Source organism: Catharus ustulatus, chromosome 22 (assembly GCF_009819885.2).
Source record: "Catharus ustulatus isolate bCatUst1 chromosome 22, bCatUst1.pri.v2, whole genome shotgun sequence".
NCBI classification, from domain to species: domain Eukaryota; kingdom Metazoa; phylum Chordata; class Aves; order Passeriformes; family Turdidae; genus Catharus; species Catharus ustulatus.
Genome location: NC_046242.1, coordinates 10,694,663 through 10,713,487, shown reverse-complemented (window position 1 = coordinate 10,713,487; position 18,825 = coordinate 10,694,663). Strand labels below are relative to the sequence as shown.

The 18,825-nt window shown below is 45.2% G+C and overlaps 1 protein-coding gene across 9 annotated transcripts in view; it reads right to left on the bottom strand.

Moving 5' to 3' along the window:
- The window catches only part of TSPOAP1 (TSPO associated protein 1), a 53,994-nt gene that overhangs the window by 10,535 nt on the left and 24,634 nt on the right, over positions 1 to 18,825 (bottom strand). For 4 of the 9 annotated variants that reach the window (XM_033077975.2, XM_033077976.2, XM_033077980.2 and 1 more), the window contains 9 exons: positions 16,711 to 17,010; positions 16,249 to 16,428; positions 12,068 to 13,195; positions 11,333 to 11,459; positions 11,052 to 11,203; positions 10,469 to 10,628; positions 8,204 to 8,275; positions 8,063 to 8,122; positions 7,808 to 7,843 (listed from right to left, as the gene is read on the bottom strand). In XM_033077975.2, coding sequence (XP_032933866.1) covers positions 7,808 to 7,843; positions 8,063 to 8,122; positions 8,204 to 8,275; positions 10,469 to 10,628; positions 11,052 to 11,203; positions 11,333 to 11,459; positions 12,068 to 13,195; positions 16,249 to 16,428; positions 16,711 to 17,010 — 2,215 coding nt within the window. The remainder of the gene's footprint in view (positions 1 to 7,807; positions 7,844 to 8,062; positions 8,123 to 8,203; positions 8,276 to 10,468; positions 10,629 to 11,051; positions 11,204 to 11,332; positions 11,460 to 12,067; positions 13,196 to 16,248; positions 16,429 to 16,710; positions 17,011 to 18,825) is intronic. The other 5 variants (XM_033077971.2, XM_042779898.1, XM_033077972.2 and 2 more) reach the window with 5 other exon arrangements.

Below are 18,825 nucleotides of genomic sequence, written 5' to 3'. Positions count from 1 at the left end.
TTTGTATTGTCATTAATAGAAAAGGGTCGAAAGTTCAGGGCGAGGAAGACTCGCCTTACTTCCTCCTTTTAGGACCCCTCCCCACAAAAACGACCCCAGACTTAATTCAAGAAGCCAACCACGCATGCTTAATAGCCATTCAAGCTAATTACCATAGGAAGCAGGGGATGGGAGGGGCTGGTATTATGAATATGTATTTATTTAAACCTTTTGTCAATAAATAGACTCTGTGACCACCTGTAATTTCGCAGTGCGTATTAGGGGGCTACCCCACGCTGCTGCCCAGCGCTGAATAAACATACCCTTTCTAACTTTAAATTGTTAGAGAGTCTTTTGTCCGTCACAGTTGAGTATCGGTACTAGACCAATACTCATATTTTGGTAAATCATTTGGCGACTCTGGTGGGACACTTCTCTCTGGCCGAGGGGCCAGCGGGGTTCAGGACCCCTCTAGGGCGCCCACCTGGGATCTTCCTAGGAGGAGGGCTCCTTTTCCTCGCTAGCACCCCGGGGAGCAGAACTAGAACTGCCGGAGACACGGACAAAAAAGGTATGTTTAAAAAATTAAAGATAGGTACCTTTAAGAGAACCAAATTCATAAGACACTGCAAGACATCGTGCGCACAGTGGAAAGGCCTAAAGTGGATTTGTTTGTAAGTTTCCGCGGAGCTTGAGCTGGCTTGTGTTCCAGGTGAGGCTGGAACTTGTGCCCCGTAGTGGGGGTGCATTGGCAGGCCAGTGGCAGCTGTCAGAGGTAGAGCTCATGCAGCAGTGGGTCGGTGGAAGTTTTATTTGTAGTTTAAAGCAGCACAGTGGTGATTTCCAGCCTGAGGCACCGGCTGCGGGCATTGGGGTGTGATGACTGCATTTTTGGTTTGCAGAATACAGCGATCGCAGTTTGTGCATGCCGAATGTGTGTGTGTGTGTTTGAGTGTGCAACTTGTTTTTGTGAGCTTTGTGTGCTTGAACTGTGAGTTAGTGGCGCGCTGTGTGTGTTTTATTTTGTGTGTTTTTGAGAGTGTGTTAGCAAAAGTTTTGTATGTGTAAGTTGTGAAAGAATTTTGAAATTTACACCTGAGTAGTAGACACCTAAAAAGTGGAGGAATTTGGAGCACTTGCATTATGTGAATTGCATGAGCTAAGCTGTGTGTGTGTAATTTGACTCTGTGTGTGTGTAAGCAGCAAAATTGTGGACAGCGTATTACTGAGTGAGAGCAGCAGTTGTGTGTGATTGAACTGTTTGTTTTGTGTTTAAAAGAAGTGAGCAGTGTGAGACGATCTAAAAATTATGCCCAACATAGTCCAGTGTAATCCCGGCAACAGACATTGGTGGGGTGATCCGAGTTTTTTTGCATAGACAACGCCTTTGTTTCTGCTCAACCTTGAAAAGTTTTAATTTTGGCTGTTTGTTTTAAATGTGAAAAATATAGCTAGTTATTTGTGAAGTTTTAAAATTGCTGGTGTAAAGGGTTAGTTTCTAAGTGCAGAGGGGTGAGGTAGTAACATGAGTCCAAAGCTGCTGGCCCCCCCACACCACAGAGAAACTGTGTCTTGGCCAAAATTTGACAGATTTTTGGCGTAGCTTTATGAATACTTAACCCAAGGTATAACGAGAAAGTTTGGTTTACTAGCAACCTGTAATGGGCAATTTAAAGGAAAGAAAAAATAAATTTTTGCTTTGTTATTTCATGTAAGTTTTGTAAGTAAAGTGTTTGAAAGTGTTTGGTTGAGATATGAGTTTGCTTAGAGGTGAATAAAAAGAGTTTCTCTTTAGTTGTGCAGTGTGTGTAGTGAACATTTTGAAACAAAAACGATTGCCAATTTGTGTTGAAAAAAATAACCATTTGTCTTGGTTGGTGACGTAAGCTTTAAAAGAGTTATTTTAAGTGAGTTGGTTCACTGGTTTTTCATATTAACCCCTCTTTTGTTGGTTGTTTTAATTTCTTTCCTTTTCTCCTTGCCTAGTATAATTATATGTCAAAGAATAAAAAATTCAGAGAATGATCCCAAGCTAAAGGAACTTCCCTGTCCAAGAAAGAGCTGTGACTTTAACCCGTGAGTTGTGTTTTGTTGTGCAGTTTGTTGAAAATTGTAAATTTAATAAATATATAAGTCAAGGATACCTAAAAATGGAATTTATAGTAAACACAAAAGCAACATATTTGATGTTAAAATAAAGATACCTATAATAAATAGTTATGTTATAATAAAGGGGGCTACTAGCCAGTTTGAAAAAGCATATTTTTACAAACCACTAAAGTATAAATTGAGAAAACAGTAGAGAATTCATTGATTTTTGTATATGCATAAAGCTCCAGCTGCACTTTTGGGCAGGGATCTGCTGGAGCAGCTGGAAGCAAAAATAATGTTTAAAGATGGAGAAATTAGTTTGGAGGTAAAAGATCAACAATATGTAAAATTGTTAAGCCTAAAGTTAATAACCAAAGAAATTGAAGCTGAAAATAAAGAAAAATTATTAAAAAATATGAATCAGGTGTTCCTTAGAGTGTGAGCCTCTAATATACCAGGGAGAGTAAAGAATGCTCTACTAGCACAAATCTGGCTTAAAGAAGGAAAACAATCAGTAAGGGTTGAACAATATCCCTTGAAAAGGGAAGACAGAAATGAAATTCAAACAGGTTAGTACAAGATTTAAGAGATGTTAATAAAATAATTGACATTTTGTTAACTTATCTGACACCTTAATTAACCTAGTTTACTGTTTTAGATTTGAAGGATGCTTTCTTTTGCCTCCCTCTCCATGAAGCCAGCCAGAAAATTTTTGCATTTGAATGGGAGAATCCCAAAAGTAGATGTCAAACTCAGCTCACATGGTGTGTACTACCCCAGGAGTTCAAGAACTCCCCTACCATATTTGGAGAACAGCTGGCAAAGGATTTGGAGTCTTGGGAACCCCCACCAGGAGAAGGACAACTGCTTCAGTACTGTGGATGACCTCTTAATAGCCACCCGGACCCAGGAGGCTTGTGTGGATTGGACGGTAAGCCTCCTAAACTTTGGGACCTGCAGGGGTATTGGGTATCCCAAAAGAAAGCCCAGATGGTGAAACAAACAGTTATTTACCTGGACTATGAAGTGAGTGCTGGACAAAGGACCTTGAGGCAAGCCTGCAAGGAAGCAATATGCCAAACCCCAAAACCCCAGACAGTAAGAGAACTGAGAACCTTTCTAGGCATGATGGGGTGGTGCAGACTGTGAATTTATAACTGTAGATTGTTCATTAAAACCCTGTGTGCCTTAATCATGGAAGGGAGCAGGGATCTTCAGTGGACAACAGAAGCAACACAAGCCTTTGACCAACTAAAGAAGGCTCTTATGTCAGCTCCAGCCCTGGGACTTTCAGATGTGAGTAAGCCATTTTTTCTGTTTTCTCACGAAAAACAAGGGATTGCTCTGGGAGTACTAGCACAAGACCTGGGGCCGTACCAGAGGGCAGTTGCCAACCTCTCCAAACAGCTGGACACAGCAGCCAAGGGGTGGCCAGGGTGCCTCAGAGCTGTTGTAGCAGTGAACATCCAAGAGGCAAGTTCACCCTAGGCCAGAAGATGACCGTGCTAGTATCCCACACAGTGTCTGCAGTCCTGGAGGCAAAAGGGGGACATTGGCTTTCCCCACAAAGATTTCTAAAGTACCAGGCCATACTGGTAGAACAAAATGATATTGAAACTGTGGTAACTAACATTGTGAACACAGCTTCTTTCCTCAGCGGGAGTGAGGGAGAACCAGTGATCCACGACTGCCTGGAGACCACTGAAGCCACCTACTCCAGTCGCCCAGATCTGAAGAACACCCCTCTTGAAGACGCTGAGACCTGGTTCACCGATCATCAGCAGAAAAGGACATGCTGGGTATGTGGTTACCACATGCAGACCATTGCCAACAAACACCTCTGCGCAAAAAGCTGAAATAATTGCCTAACCTGGGCCTTAGAGCTGGCAAAAGAAAATAAATCAACATTTATATAGACTCAAGGTATGCATTTAGAATGGTCTATACACACAAAACTTTTTGAGGAAAAAAAAAAAAAAGACTGCTGAACTCACAAGGGAAGACACCAAAAAGTGAGCTCAGAATTAGAACAAGGAAATATGCTGGCGGACAGAGAGGCAAAAGACACAGCCAAAGGTGAGGTACCCAATGAAATGGTCGAAGCAACACTAATTCCAGATAGAAAGATCTCTATTGAAGGTAAGCCAGTATATAACAAAAAAGATAAGAAACTTATTAAAGAAGAGGAAGCAATTTATAACCAAGAGAGGTGAGCTGTAACAAAAAGGAAAATTGTAGTACCTTTCTACTTGTTGTGGTCATTAGTGCTAAAAAAAAATATGAGAAAACACATTAAGATATAGATGCCCTATGCAATTATTTAAAAGATAGAATTCTAGCTAGAAAATTATAAGGCACAGTAGCACAAGTATCTCGTCAGTGTGGTTTTGCCTCCAAACTAATCCTAAAAACTTTCCAAAGCCTAAAGTTGGACAAATTAAGAAAGATTGTGAATCTGAGCAGCAATGACAAATTGATTTTACGAAATTGCCCAGGAAAGGGGGGTAATGCTACCTATTAGTATTAACAAATACCTTTTCAAGATGGCCAGAAGCCTTCCCTACCCGGACAGCTAAGGCATGAAAAGCGACCAAAGCACTGTTACAAGAAATAATACCATGCTTTAGAGTCCCAGTCACTATATCTTCCGATAGAAGGTCACATTTTACATGGTGGCCCTAAATAAACAACTTAAAGAAATTGGAAAATATGTGACTAGAGCCCAAAGCAGATAATTAGATAAGCCAGTACATGATATACAACCTAGGAATTAAGTATATGTTAAGTTTTTTTGCAGAGAAAACTTTGGAACCACAGTGAGAAGGACTATTCCAGTCCTCGCCACCTTCATAGCAGTCAAGATCAAAGAACAGAAAGCTTGAATCCATCACCCCTGAGTGAAGAAAGCTTCTGAAGAAATTTAGAAGATTGCACCAGACAAGATAGACCTGAAGCTGAAATTCACCAAGAACAACGAGTAATGGACTTAAGTTACCATGGACATAATGTGAACAGTTGTGACCCTTGTGGTCATTACTATACAATCCCTACTCTCGTAGGGCTTTTAGCAAAATGTTAAGGGTCACAAATGCAAGTATGTGAGAAGGAAAAAATGTTTAAGGTATGTAAATTTGCATTTGTAAAAATGAGTTCCATGAAGCTCACCATCCATCTATGGAACTCATCCAAGTTGGTCCTAGATGCTGTGACAAATGCTTGACCATGTGTCCTAAATTTAAACTTAAAATTAAAGGGTGTGCAGCAAAAGGTTTAATCTTGATTTTAACATCACTGAATTGAGTTTGACAAATCAAAGCCAAACAACTCCACCAGTGTTAAAGAAGATTGTAACAATGTAAACTCTGATTATTTCAAAAGAAAAAGAACAAAAATTGAGCCAGAAATGAGAATGCAAGTAAGTGCTTCTGCCATTTGGCCAGAATGTGCCCCATTTCTCAAAACTCTTTTTATGGATTGTACTGATTAGACTGCTTGGCTTCAAAGCTGTAGGCCTTCTAGTTTTAAGAAAAAGAGAAACTTCACTGAGATATTAAGAATGAAATTGAGAGTTTTAAATACAATAGATTCAAAAGTGTTAATGAACAAATTGGTTGTGATGGAAAGTAATTTGGCTATATTATAGCAGCCTTTGCAATATTTTTTGTTAGCATTAAGTAACAATTATTAGAATTAACCAAAATATTACCAGAATAGGAATAATTAAAGCACTAAGCATATCTAGTGTGAACATTTCTCTAGCTCTTAAATGTACTCAAGCACAAATGTGGATGCAGTTATTTGCTGCCACAGTTAACAAAGAAGATAAAAAAAGCATTCCCTAATAAAATTTGCAAAATTGTTTGGGATAATGCCTCTGAAATGAAAAAGAGCTTCAATCTTGGTAGGTCTTGGTCAATTTTACTTATGACCCTGTAACAAATATGATAGCAGCCTTCAATTTAACTATACACAATGCATCTGTGAACTTAATACATCCAATAGAGCCCTGTTTTAAGAGTAAATCATGAAGGGACTGTATTGTACGCTTTTGAACATAGAATGTTCAAGGCATGAAAAATTAAGGGAAAATAGCAAACCATTAACCTAGAGCCCTGTTCTATGAAGAAACAATTAAGATATATATGTGAAAGAACTTTAGAATATGACAAAATATTTGCCAGAACACAAAACAAAGCATTTGCCACTTTGAAAGGCATCTAACCAACCAGACAACTTCACTTGTGTCTATTGCAATGCTTGTTTGGAATTGGAAGATACTACAGCAAGTGGCAAATTTGGCATCGCTATCGAAGGCATATGGCTTGGTCTTAAGAGATCGTCGCCATGCGCCTTGGATAGATGAAGAGGAATCCCCATATTGAGTAAAAGAATTTACTCATTTCAAAGGAGAAGTGGGGAATGAAACACTAATCTTAGAAAAATTAAGATTTTAGTTAAACTTAAATAATTGATTGATCGTCTGTCATCTCATGTTTGCTCAGCTGTGCTTACAATGGGAAAAGACGAAACTGGTAAGCAGGCCTGAAGAAGCACGAACAATCGCAACCAGAAACCCATTCTTTGAAAAATTGGAATATCCCCAGAAATCATTTGTATTGTCATTAATAGAAAAGGGTCGAAAGTTCAGGGCGAGGAAGACTCGCCTTACTTCCTCCTTTTAGGACCCCTCCCCACAAAAACGACCCCAGACTTAATTCAAGAAGCCAACCACGCATGCTTAATAGCCATTCAAGCTAATTACCATAGGAAGCAGGGGATGGGAGGGGCTGGTATTATGAATATGTATTTATTTAAACCTTTTGTCAATAAATAGACTCTGTGACCACCTGTAATTTCGCAGTGCGTATTAGGGGGCTACCCCACGCTGCTGCCCAGCGCTGAATAAACATACCCTTTCTAACTTTAAATTGTTAGAGAGTCTTTTGTCCGTCACAGTTGAGTATCGGTACTAGACCAATACTCATATTTTGGTAAATCAGCTTCCAAAGCACAAAAGTGGGGACATCCCCCCATCCCCTCATCCTGTTGCTCTGTCTATAGTACAGGAATGTTTTATTTTACGTTTCCTATTTACACAGACACACACACTCACATATATATATACATACACACACAGAGGATAGCTGTCTCTTTACAGTGTCTTGAAAGACATTTCTCCTCCCACTACACAGTGGTCTGCTATTAAGCTATAAAATTTATCCTCCAAGGGCCAGGGACCAGCACACAGGGAAATGCAGGCCTTGCCATCCACAATCTCCTGCCTGCTCAGACCCATTAGCTACAGACCTACCCTGAGCCTACAAAAGCCAAGTCTGGTGCTACAGAAAACATACATTCATGGACTTTAACTCTGCTTTGGGCTAGCACCGGATGGGCTGGCAAAGGGTTTTCAGACTTGGCCTCTCTGGAGATGAACAGAGGATGCACCTCAGCAGAGGAAGCACCCTCTCAGTGTCCCTTGGATCATAGGGACTATAGTGTGTGATGAGTGAGAGATTGCCTGCTCCTCCCACAGCACAACAACAGGTGTGCTCCCCCTGTAAGCACCCCCTGCTCAACCAAAGCATTCTGCACCCACCATTAAACAAAAAGAACTAAAACCTTTTGTTACAGTGCTCTGAAGCAGCACCACAGAGTGTCACACTGGCCCTTGACCATAAAACACATCTGTAACTGGATCATGCATTATCTACTCCCCAATAAATGCAATTCTCACCTGGTTGAGACTTGTACTCCTGTTTGTCCGGCCCTACTGGGAGAAGAAAATGCCTCATCAGTAAGAGGTCGTCTGCAACAGTGAACACACAACACAACTGACAAACAGTAAAAAGAACACCATGACAGCAAACAACAGAAGCAAACTGCTCATGCAACTCAAAGTCTACACCAGTAACCAGGACTCAGGAACGTAACAAGAAGCAGAGGTCAAGCTCCAAACTATGAAAGACATCACTGTTGTTAAAAACTTAACAGCAGCACAGGGATGGGCTCTCTTTCCACTTCCTAGCAGTCGTACAAACATCTGAGGGTCCTGAAAGCAAGTAGTAAAAATTCAATGCAGCCTGTAATTCTATAGCACAAAACTGAAGAAGAAGGAGTGGGTGACACAGACCTTTCTTGGAGCGTCTGGGTTTTGGAGGAGGGACGGTTTGGCGGCGTGGAGGTGGAGCAAATGTGCCATTTCCTTAATAAAAAGACCAAAAAAGCAAATAAATAGACAAGAGAAACAGACAGTGCATGGAAAATGAGAAGCATCTTGAATAGTGAACAGGGGACAGAGGAGATGACATGCCTCCCCTGGGAGGCTGACAACTGGATTTCCATGGGCAAAGCCCTCTGGGCCTCATATGTGGACTCAGATGAGGCACGATCCACATCCCAAATACACAGAGAAATCCACTGTACTTATGCTTTTTAGCCACTCCATAGCTCAAAGCAGACAGACCTTGCTGTTCCTTGGCTTTTAGAAGCAGCACCATAAGGACAAAATAAAACCTTGTACCATTAACACCTGAAAAATCCTCGGTCTAAAGCTTCTGCACTGAGCAGGGTCAGGACTGGATGAAATCCCAAATGAACCTGCAGAGTGCCCAGACCAACCCCTCCAAGGCATTTTCTTAGTCACAATGCTGTGACAGGGTTTTATGGCAGCAAGAAAACAGCAGAGGTACAGCCAGCCCAACTGCCAAGGAATCAGAGAATCATTACAGTTAGAAAAAGACCTTTACAACCATCAGGTCCAACTTGCACCCAGCTGTCCCCTCCTGTCACGGAGTTGTGCAGAGCCAGAAGGTCCCCCCTGAACCTTTTTTCCTCCAGGCTGAGTCCCTTTTCCAGCTCCCTCAGCCACTTGCGGGCCTCCAGACCCTTTCCCAGCTCTATTTTCTTCCCTGGACACGCTCCAGAGCCTCAGTGTCCTTGCCATGAGGGGCCCAGAATTGCCCCAAGGATTTGAGGTGTGTCCCCATCAGTGCCAAACCTACAGTCCCTCTCTTATTGACTATCACCACTTTCCTCAAAATTTTCAAACCCATCATGTTTAATGAAGTCTCAGAGCTATTAAAATCCTTTACTCTTCCAAGACTACGCAGCAGGGCAGAGCAGAGAGAGCCTTGTGTATCCACCGAGTGACACAGGCCACCACAGGCATCCAGCTATCTCTGGCATACACACAGGAGAAAGAGCATGGATGTGAAAAACACCATGCTCAAATCTCCTCTCTTCAGACACGGGAGGGGCCAAAGAACAAACATATTCAAGAAATCACACAGTGAAAGCATCTAGCTCCTTCAATCCTTGTGCTCTTAACTTTCCAAGGACCAAAATTGAGGAGCTGGGCACTGTCAGCCCTCAGAATCACAGAATGGTTTGGGTAGGAAGAGACCTTAAAGGTCTGTTAGAGCTGGATACTGGGTCTCCCTCCATGGAAACAAGAACAAATTGAATTGCTCCTTTTTTTCTTGAGTTTTCTTATTGATTTGGGTTTTTTCTTCCCAGCTCAGGCAATGTCAGGGCTTACCATTACCATTGCTAACACTTGTGCTGTTTTTCACTGCTGAACTGGCAGGGAAACAGGGACCAGCCAAACCAGGAATATCCTGGTGTTTTAACAAGTGGAGCAGATCCAACAGCTGGCACTGGCAGTAGAGGGCGCACAGAGGAGCGCAGGAGGAGAGACGGGAGGCATGAGGGACAGGCACTGGGACACCAGTACTCACAGCAGGGGCAGCTCACAGCCACTGAGCCTGACTCAGCCTGAGCTGCACTGGCTGCACATCCCAGGGCTGCTCCCTCTCCTCTCTGAGTACACGAGTGGGAAGGAACAGGAAAACCTCTGCAGTGCATAAAGCACTGATCATACACTTCAGGGAGTAAGGAAGGAAGAACCTAACCACCAGGTGTCCTTGTACACTCCTGTCTGCCTCACACCTTTCCTCCCGATTCACCATCTCCATTCCCAAGTTACAAAATTCTCTCACCCAAGAACAGCGTCATCCCAAGAGTTCAGTCACAGGCTTTCAAAACAAAGGAGAAACAGAGTGAAAGCTCTTGTTTGCATACTTCAACTGCTCTTCAAACACTTCTGTTTCCCTGTCCCTAGCGAGACTCAGCCTCACTTTGTGCTGAATTCACACACCTCAAGCCAAGGTGCAGCTGCAGCAGCTGCAAATCCTGCAGTGGAGTGAGGGATGAATGGAGAGCTTGGAACCCACCACATCCACATGAAAGCAGGACTGAACTTCCAACATTCCAGCGAAGAGCTACAGGAGCAGGACACACACACACACACACACACACACACACACACACACACACACACACGCACATATACACACACACAGACACAGACACAGACACACACACACACACAGAGTACCTGGGTTCTCCGTGTCAGCCAGGAACCCCTGCTTTAGGAGCTGCTGCTTGAGTTCACTGCTCTCCACAGGGACTTCTGACACCATGTTGCATGGAATGTATCCCTCCCTTCCAGCACATTCACCCCTGTAAAAACCGTCAGCATCCTTGTCTCCACAAACCTGCAAAGAGAAACAGTGTTTAAGTTGCAGGGACTGAGCTACACAAAGAAAGAACCATGGAATATCCTGAGTTGGAAGAGACCTACAAGGATCATTCAGTCCAGCTCCTGTGCCCTGCATAGACACCCCAACAACCCCTCCCTGTCCAAACACTCTTGGAGCTCTGGCAGCCTCGGGGCTGTGCCCATTCCCTGGGGAGCCTGGGCAGTGCCCAGCACCCTCTGCGGGAAGAACCTTTCCCTGATCTCCAACCTGACCCACCCTGACACAGCTCCAGCCATTCCATAAGGCCACCAGAGAAGATACAGCATCTGCCCCGCCCCCCCCTACTTCCCTCGTAAGGAAGATTCAGACCTCCCAAGGTTTATGCTGCCCCTGGAACACCAGACAGATCCACAGACTAGATGTTCACTAAGTTCTTACTTTCAGTATCTGACCCTCCTTAAATGGGAGCTCCTCTTCTGCTGCATCAGGGTTAGGGGACATGGAGACAGGATCATAGTCAAAGAGAGCCACAAAGATCCGAATGCCATCATCTTTGCCAGAGCTCTCGGGAGCAGTGCTCCTTGGAGGGCCTGAGCACAGAGGGAACATAGCAGAGAGAACATGAGCCCTGCCCTGGCACTGCCTGCCAGCCTCTCCCCAGCCATTTCCAGGAGCTTCCATCTCTCCTGTTGCCCACCTCTCTCCCTGCTCCTGCTCACCTGGACTAAAAAGCAAAGGTTTCTGCATTTGGCTTCTTCTTACGCTCTTGCTGTGTCTCCTGCTAGGAGCCTGCCAGGTGGCTGTGCCAGGTGGCTCCGGGCCCCTGAAATCTTTATGACTTGATGCCTGCAATTGGAACCACCAGAGAATTAGTCGCAGCCTCTGCCTTCCAACTCCCTGAACAGTGCTCAGCCCAAACGCACTCCACAAAGAGCAGTGCATCCAAATGCAACATTCCTCTTCAGGGACACTCTAGACCTGGAAAGACCAAGGGAGTTGGAAAACAGAACTGAGGACAGGCAGGCACCCTGCCAGGTATCAGTGATGATCCCCTTGGTGAGGGTGAAGATGCAGGAAAGGGCATTTCAAGGGGAAGCAATAACATTACAGTCAGCATTTACACAAAGCTTTCACCAATCAGCTTATTGCACCAGGGATTTTCATTTGGATCCCACAGCCTCCTGCTGTGTGGAGGAAGACCCAGTGTGAAAAGGAATACTGCATCGGTGACACTTGGTCAGGGAGCAGGAAAAGCAGAAGCAGCTACTACAAGAAAAGCCATGGAGCAGCAAAGAACTACAGAATCTCTTAGATATTCTTCCAGACAATCCTAGAGGAGGGTCCTTTCTCTGGACAACACTAAACAAAGCAAGATACAGGCAGGCCAGGGAAGCAGAGGGAAGCCAGCACCACTGCAAGCTGCTTCAAAGCCAGAATAGGAAAAGTCACCCAACCCTTTTGTGCAAGGAGGTGCTACGTATCCCCTTCGAAGAATGTTCGAACCTCCTTCTCCAGGCAGGTGACTTACAGTCCAGCTCCCAGCCCTGTTCCTCAGAACTGCTCTCACACCTTGGGGCTTCCTTCTCCCGGCAGAAAAATTGTAGGCGCTGGCTTGGAGACCCAGCCCACTCCATACCCTGCTCTTCCATCATCTCCAGCCTGGTCAGGTGCCTTCTGCCACCCAGGTGGGCAACCTCAGACTGATTGGAGCAACCACTCCTGTCCCCCTGGCAGCTCTGGGACCTCTCTGGCCACAGCCTGCTCTCTGGGGAAGATGCACAGGTTGAATCCTGATCATCTTCAGAGTCATATTCGATGTCTATTTCCAGGCTCCTGGGGCTAGGGCAGTGCATTGCCATCACAGTAGGTTCTGCCCCCCCTGTTCCCACTGCTCTTGGGGCTTTTTTCCTTAAGGTGCCTTGTCTGGCCCGGCTGTACAAATCCAACCCCTCTTTCCCACCAGCACTGCTGACAACATTCAGCTCCTCCCTGAGACTGGGAGCTCTGTATAACCCACTCCCCATCTGGCTGCAGTTGCTCAGCAGACGACTGCAGTGCTCTGTTTGATCATTCTGTCTCTTCCTACTTATCTCAGGCCGACTCTGGATCTTCTCTTGATAATTATTTCCCTTCTTCTTGCTCCAAGAGGGACTTGTCCCACTCCCAGATTTTGGATCATTCTCCTGATAGCACCAGTTCCAGTGTACCTTCTTTTGACTGCAAGCCAGCTGGCCAAAGGCAGGATTTGCATGGTCAGCATCCACTCTGCTCTCCTTAGCATCCTGCTCTCCCTGCGGAGTCTGAGCAGACACATCCATGGAGGTATTATTCCCATCTTCCTTTAGAAGATGCTCCTTGCTGTTGGGTGGTTTCTCTGTTCTTCCTGAATGGCAGGTTTGTGTTTCCAAGGAGTCTTGAGGGTATATCTTTTCTTCTGTAACACCCTCCTCATCCTCGTCTTCATCCTCATCCTCAGTCACTTCAGGGATGCTGAACAACTTCTTGCTGTGGCTCTTCTGAAGCGGGAGCTCCAGGATCCTCTCCAGAATCTCCTCATCGCTGTCAGTATCACAAAGATCCATCTGTACCCAGACCCCGAGAAAAGCCACAGCCAGGACAAGCAAAGGAAAAAAGAGAGGAAATAAACATTAAAATAAGAGACAAAGTGACCCTGAGTCCCTCCCAGCAGAGCAGGATGGAGCTGTGGCTGCAGCAAAGCAAGGGGAGGGGGCAGAGGGAGCGATGGATCTTCTGGCAAAAGCAATCGCATGAACCAGCAATGTGGTGGGAAGCAAGGAAGGCAAATGCATGGAAGAGCTCCCTCCCAGCCTCTCCTGTATACACACAGCTACCTGCAGCACCTCTCATCCTGCCACAGGAATGATTCCCCATGGCTTGGCACCCTCAGGGTGGGATGGGGCAGGAGAGGCGCTGTCCCTCCACAGCACAGCTGAATGGGCTCTTCTGTTCACAGGGCTGAACCTCAGCCTGTGCTCACCCACCGAGCCATGGATCCCCCTTAGCTCTGTCCTCTCCCTGGAGCACAGGGAATGGCCCTTGGAGATGTTGCTGCCTGGGTCCTTCCCATGTCCTAGCAAAGTACAGCCCTACTGCAGGTTCCTGCCTGGAAATCCAGGAGCCGAGTTCCCACAAAAACAAAGGGAAACCCTTTATCTCAAAGAGCCACACAGATAAGAGTTTCACTTGCAGATGGGTGAGAGCCTACCAGGTTACAGAAAATTTTGGGGACAACACTGTTAAATTTTAAAATTTGTTGTGGACCAACTACAGAATTTATGGGTTTATTTCTTATTACATTACCACTAACATAAAAGGTGCATAGTGTCATTTTGGTAGGAAGATACCTTTGGTGGTCTCTTGCTCAACTTCCCTGACAAGTTATATCATTATGTGTTCTAAAGGCACTTACAAAGCATTTGTAGCTATTCATGTTTTAAACTACAGCCATGAGCAGGTCTGTTCAGAGATAATTAATAACTGAACCACTGCGGGGGAGAAACAAAGGCAGTTGCAAGCTGTCTACTGATAGTTTCAACCTGTATAGCTTTTTCCAAGCAAAAGTTAGTCTTGAATTATATTTAGAACTGGTTGAAGGGGCCTCCAGGTCTCCAGTTCAGTCTCCTAATTGCAGCAGGACTGTTGCCAACAACAAATCCATGTCTTTCCTTAGATGAGGTTTGAAAACACCTAAGAACGGAGATCCTGAACCCTCTGGGAACTAGTCCCAAGGCTGCACTGCCCTCCTGGGAATGAGGTTTGAACTCATCTCCAACATGGAACATCATAAACAGCAGCTCATGATTTCTATCTCTTTTAATATATCATCTCCCAGAAACAAGAAGACTTTGTCTCTCATCCTTTTAACCATCACACAAATAGTTAAAGGCAGTTACAAAATCTCACACTCAACTCCTCTAGACCAAAAACCTCTCAATTTTCTCAAACTCTCCTTACAGAACACATGCTTAAGGTTCCTACCTTGTTAGCGCCAATTAGGAATATGGAGAATTCACAAATACAACCAAAAATTAAGTTCAGTAAGACTGCATTTAGCTGTTTGCAAAGTGGTTTCTGCTTTTGGGTTTTACTGTAATAAATAGTTTCAGCAATTAAACAACTTATTTGAGGATAAACATTTTAAAAGCAGCATCCCTCCATGTTTTCATCCTCTGGATCCTGAAAGAATTGGCTGAGGAGTCTTAAGGTAACAGAAAATTTAGTTAAATATGCAGAATCCTAGAAAACAGCCTTATTCCAGTCACATCCCTTTCAATCCATAAGGCAGTAATGGGAGCTCTGTGCCCTAAAGCTTCCTGCCCCTCATGTCCTCTCCCGATTCAGCATTTTGTCACCATCACTCTGTCACTGCTAGCACAGAAAACAATCACTTTATCCAGTCAAGAAGCACCAGTTTGTTCAGCTCAATAGGACACGAGCAGGGGTTTCGTGTTTCTTTTCAGAAAAAAACACAACCAAATAAAACCATTAAGGCAAATAAAAACACCCAGAAAAAAATTCCAACAACAAATAACATTGTTGATTGCTCTTATTTCCTTCCTTCTCTTTCCAGGAAACTTGTTTTTCTTCCATTTTTTCACAGTCCAATTCCAACAACTGGAAGCCCTTCCAAAACCTCCAGCGGCAGCCCCAGCCTCTCCAGCCACCAGACTCTCCTGGGGCTCCTGATGTGCTGTGCTGCAGGTCCAATTCCTCACCTGGGAAGCAGAAGACCCTTCAGAAGGAGAAGAGGAAATTTACTCCAGAGTCACTACATTGTCTGCTACCGTTTAGTGCTCACCAGCCCCATCCCTGCAGATCAGCAGCCACATAGGGCACCATCAACCACAGATATCCTTAGGCCACATGAAAAATTACAGGGTGCTTTCTTGACATCCAGGTATATCAGATTTCCTGCAAAGCTTTTTAACTCTCCAGTCTCTCACCCTCAGTGCTTTCCCTCATGAACATCCTAATGCTGTTATCTGCATGGTTACACACCAGTTACAGGTCATGCAGTTGGAATCAGATTCCCACAGGAGCATTTAGATTAGATTTAACTCTTGAGCATGAATTAAACTGGTCACTTACAGCTCAGCTCAGACAGGATTTCATCCCTTCCAGCACCTGAATGGCAAAGCCACAATTCTGCTCCTACATGCCATCCCTGGCTACAGAAAGCATCGAGGCCTAAGCCAAATAAACACAGAATAAGGGAATATCCTGAGCTAGAAGGGACCCACAAGGATTGAGGCCCACACCTGGCCCTGCACAGGACACCCCAACAATCCCACCCTGTACCTGAGAGCGTTGACTGTTCCCTGTTTACTATCCGTTTTAAGAACTCAATCAATACCATTGATTTTAACCCTGGATTTTAAGCATCACATCCCACTGTGTGTTTTTCCAATTAATTAAACCCTGACTCCATTCATTTAAACAAACACCCTTCCCTCTCCCCAAGAACTTGTGTTTTTACTACCTTGAGCCAACACTGGGAGTAAAAGCAGAGCAGCAGGACCTCGGGAAAAGCTCAGCCCAGCCCCTCCTCCTGTGAATTGATGGCATGGGATGGCTGCACCAGCACTCCCTGCAAGCAGCACTCAGGACAAGTTACCTTTTCCACATTCTCCTGGGAACATGGCTCTCTCTGGTCCCATTTTTTCTCTTCCAGAGCTTCTGAAGACAGCTCATCTTCTTCCTCCTCTTCCAAAATATCTGAAAGGTCAGAACTCCGGTTGTGCTCAGTGAAAAGGGTCAACTGTCGGTGGCCTGTTTCCAACAGTTTTTCTTCCTGCTGTGGGAAAGCAAAATACATTTTCTCAGTTTCCCAGACTATTTCAGCAACAAAGGAGCATTCTTCCTTTCTCTGAGCACATAGACAGCTCAGGTGTGGTAGGAAAAGAAGTGGGCAGCACCTGAGGGAGTGACAGGTATGTGTGGACACACACAACCGTCAGCCTCACTTCACAGCCTGCAGAACAGCACTGGTCTAAGGCTGGAAAACTCAACTGGAAAACTGGAAAGTACAGTTCACATCCCTTCATGGGCACACACATTCAAGTAAGGTTAAACAAACCTCTCTTTTCACTCTGGACATTTCTTTCATCACCTCCTTGCCAGGAGACAACCTCAGGAAGTCCTGGCAGCTGCTCCCACTTCTGTTTCCATCTGAGAGGGTGTCCTGTGTGCCCCCAGCCTGTCTGGGGGAGGACAGAGGCTCTGGGCTCAGGTGCTTCTCTGCCTCTCTCTCTGTGTCAGCACTGGGACCTCTAGGTGCCTCCTCCACAGAGCACACGCGGCAGGTTTCTGTTTGGAGCTTCACCCTGCTGTCAGTTGGGCTTCCCAGCTCCGGTGCTTTGGTTCTTGGTTGCTCCATCTGGGAAACAAACCAACAGTGAAATCAGAGGGAAGCGTCTCAGACTACTTATGCACCAAAATGGAGTCACCCCAAACTCTTTGATCCTCTGATGTGTCCTTTGCTGTAGGCCTATCAATATTTTGTCAGGCAACTTGTAGCTGGAAATATTGGCCAGCCCTGGAACAAACCCCTCCCTGTCCTCAGGTTCCAGGAGACACATAGTGTCTGCAGCTCAGCAAAGGCCCACGAGGGTATGGAGAGTAACAAGTTTCAGACCAGCGAGAAGAACCCAAGCTATACAGCATGGTCATTTTCCACTGTCACCTGCCAGAAGAATGGCCTAGATACCAGGTGGCATGTTGGGTTGAGCTGGAGAACAGGACATTACTCCAGGACTTCCTGGGGTATGAAGAAAAGGGGAATTAATGAAGAATAACACACACAGAGTACAACAAGATCCTGATTAGGTCACCTAGCGAGAATTAAATAAAGTCTTCATCTGTTTTCCAACCAGTCAAGAAAGTCCAGCCAAGAAAACCTCTGGGAGATGGAGGAATGGAGCTCCAGAAACAAGAAGGGTAAGGCAGGTGGGCCTTCCTCAACCACCTCTTTCTCTTACTCTAACCAAGGGAGCCTCCCCGCATTTTGCAATGGAGCACAACCTTGTCCTTATGTACCGGGCACACTTTGAACACCCTTGAAGGATCAGACCCCAGGGACATTGAGACATTGCAGTGTCAAGCTTCAAAGGTCCCCTGGACTCAGACAAAAGCCAGCCAGGTCCTTATCTCATGTCTAATCTCACAGTTCAGATTTCCTCCCGTTTCCCCTTGCTGACAGCCAAATGAAGAGACACACCTCAAGTGAGAAGGATGATTTGCATCCTGGGAGTACCCATTTCACTCCTCTCCACAAAGGAGGCAAAGCAACCACCATAAGTGTAGCCATCTATGCCAGACATCTGAATGTCTGCAGGCAACAATGCCGGAAACAGGTGAAGTGCAGTAAGAGGCTCACAAAAAACCAAGGAAATCTGGGCTGGAACTGAATCCACCAGCTGAGACACCATTCTCACGGCAACCTCCTGGCACACCACAGACATCTACAGCTGGGACAAATCCACCAGGACACTCCTCATCCCAGGAAGTGGCATCCCAGGTTGGATGGGGCTTGGAGCAGCCTGGCCTAGTGGAAGGTGTCCCTGTCATGCACCAGATGATTTTTAATGTGCCTTCAAACCCCAACCATCCCATGATTCTATGAAATGTGGGTAAACGAATCCAGCAGTTGACTCAAGGTACTGTGAGCTGCAAATAACCAGGAGCTGATCATTAAAATTTTGGACTCAACACCTCAGTTCTTCTGGGTACTGAGCCGGCCTTTGGACTTGAGCCCACCATGCTGCTATTGCTTCAGCAATTCTAAGAAGTCTTAGCCTAACTCTGAGCCTTCTCAGGGTCACACTGCCATGATTAATAAAGCTGTGCTGAATTTAAAAGTTTGAAGCACTCACATGAGTTCTGATGTCGAAAGTCAGAATGGGAAATAGATCCTTTTCTCTGATTAAGTACCTCCCGCACCAGGAGGGCCCACTTCCCCATGGTCACAGAGCAATCATTCACAATCATTATATGGCTCTCAGACAGCCTCACCTCTGTCCTAAAAGAACTCTGAAAGCACTCACCCACCCTACTGGGAATTCCACCGGTAATTTCACTCACCCACTGGGAACTCCAAATAGCCAGTGTAAGAATAGTTAGCCAGCTTTGCCATCCACCAAGGTGCTCTACCACTGTCTTGTACAAAACCACCAGACTGGAGAAGGTCCCTTCA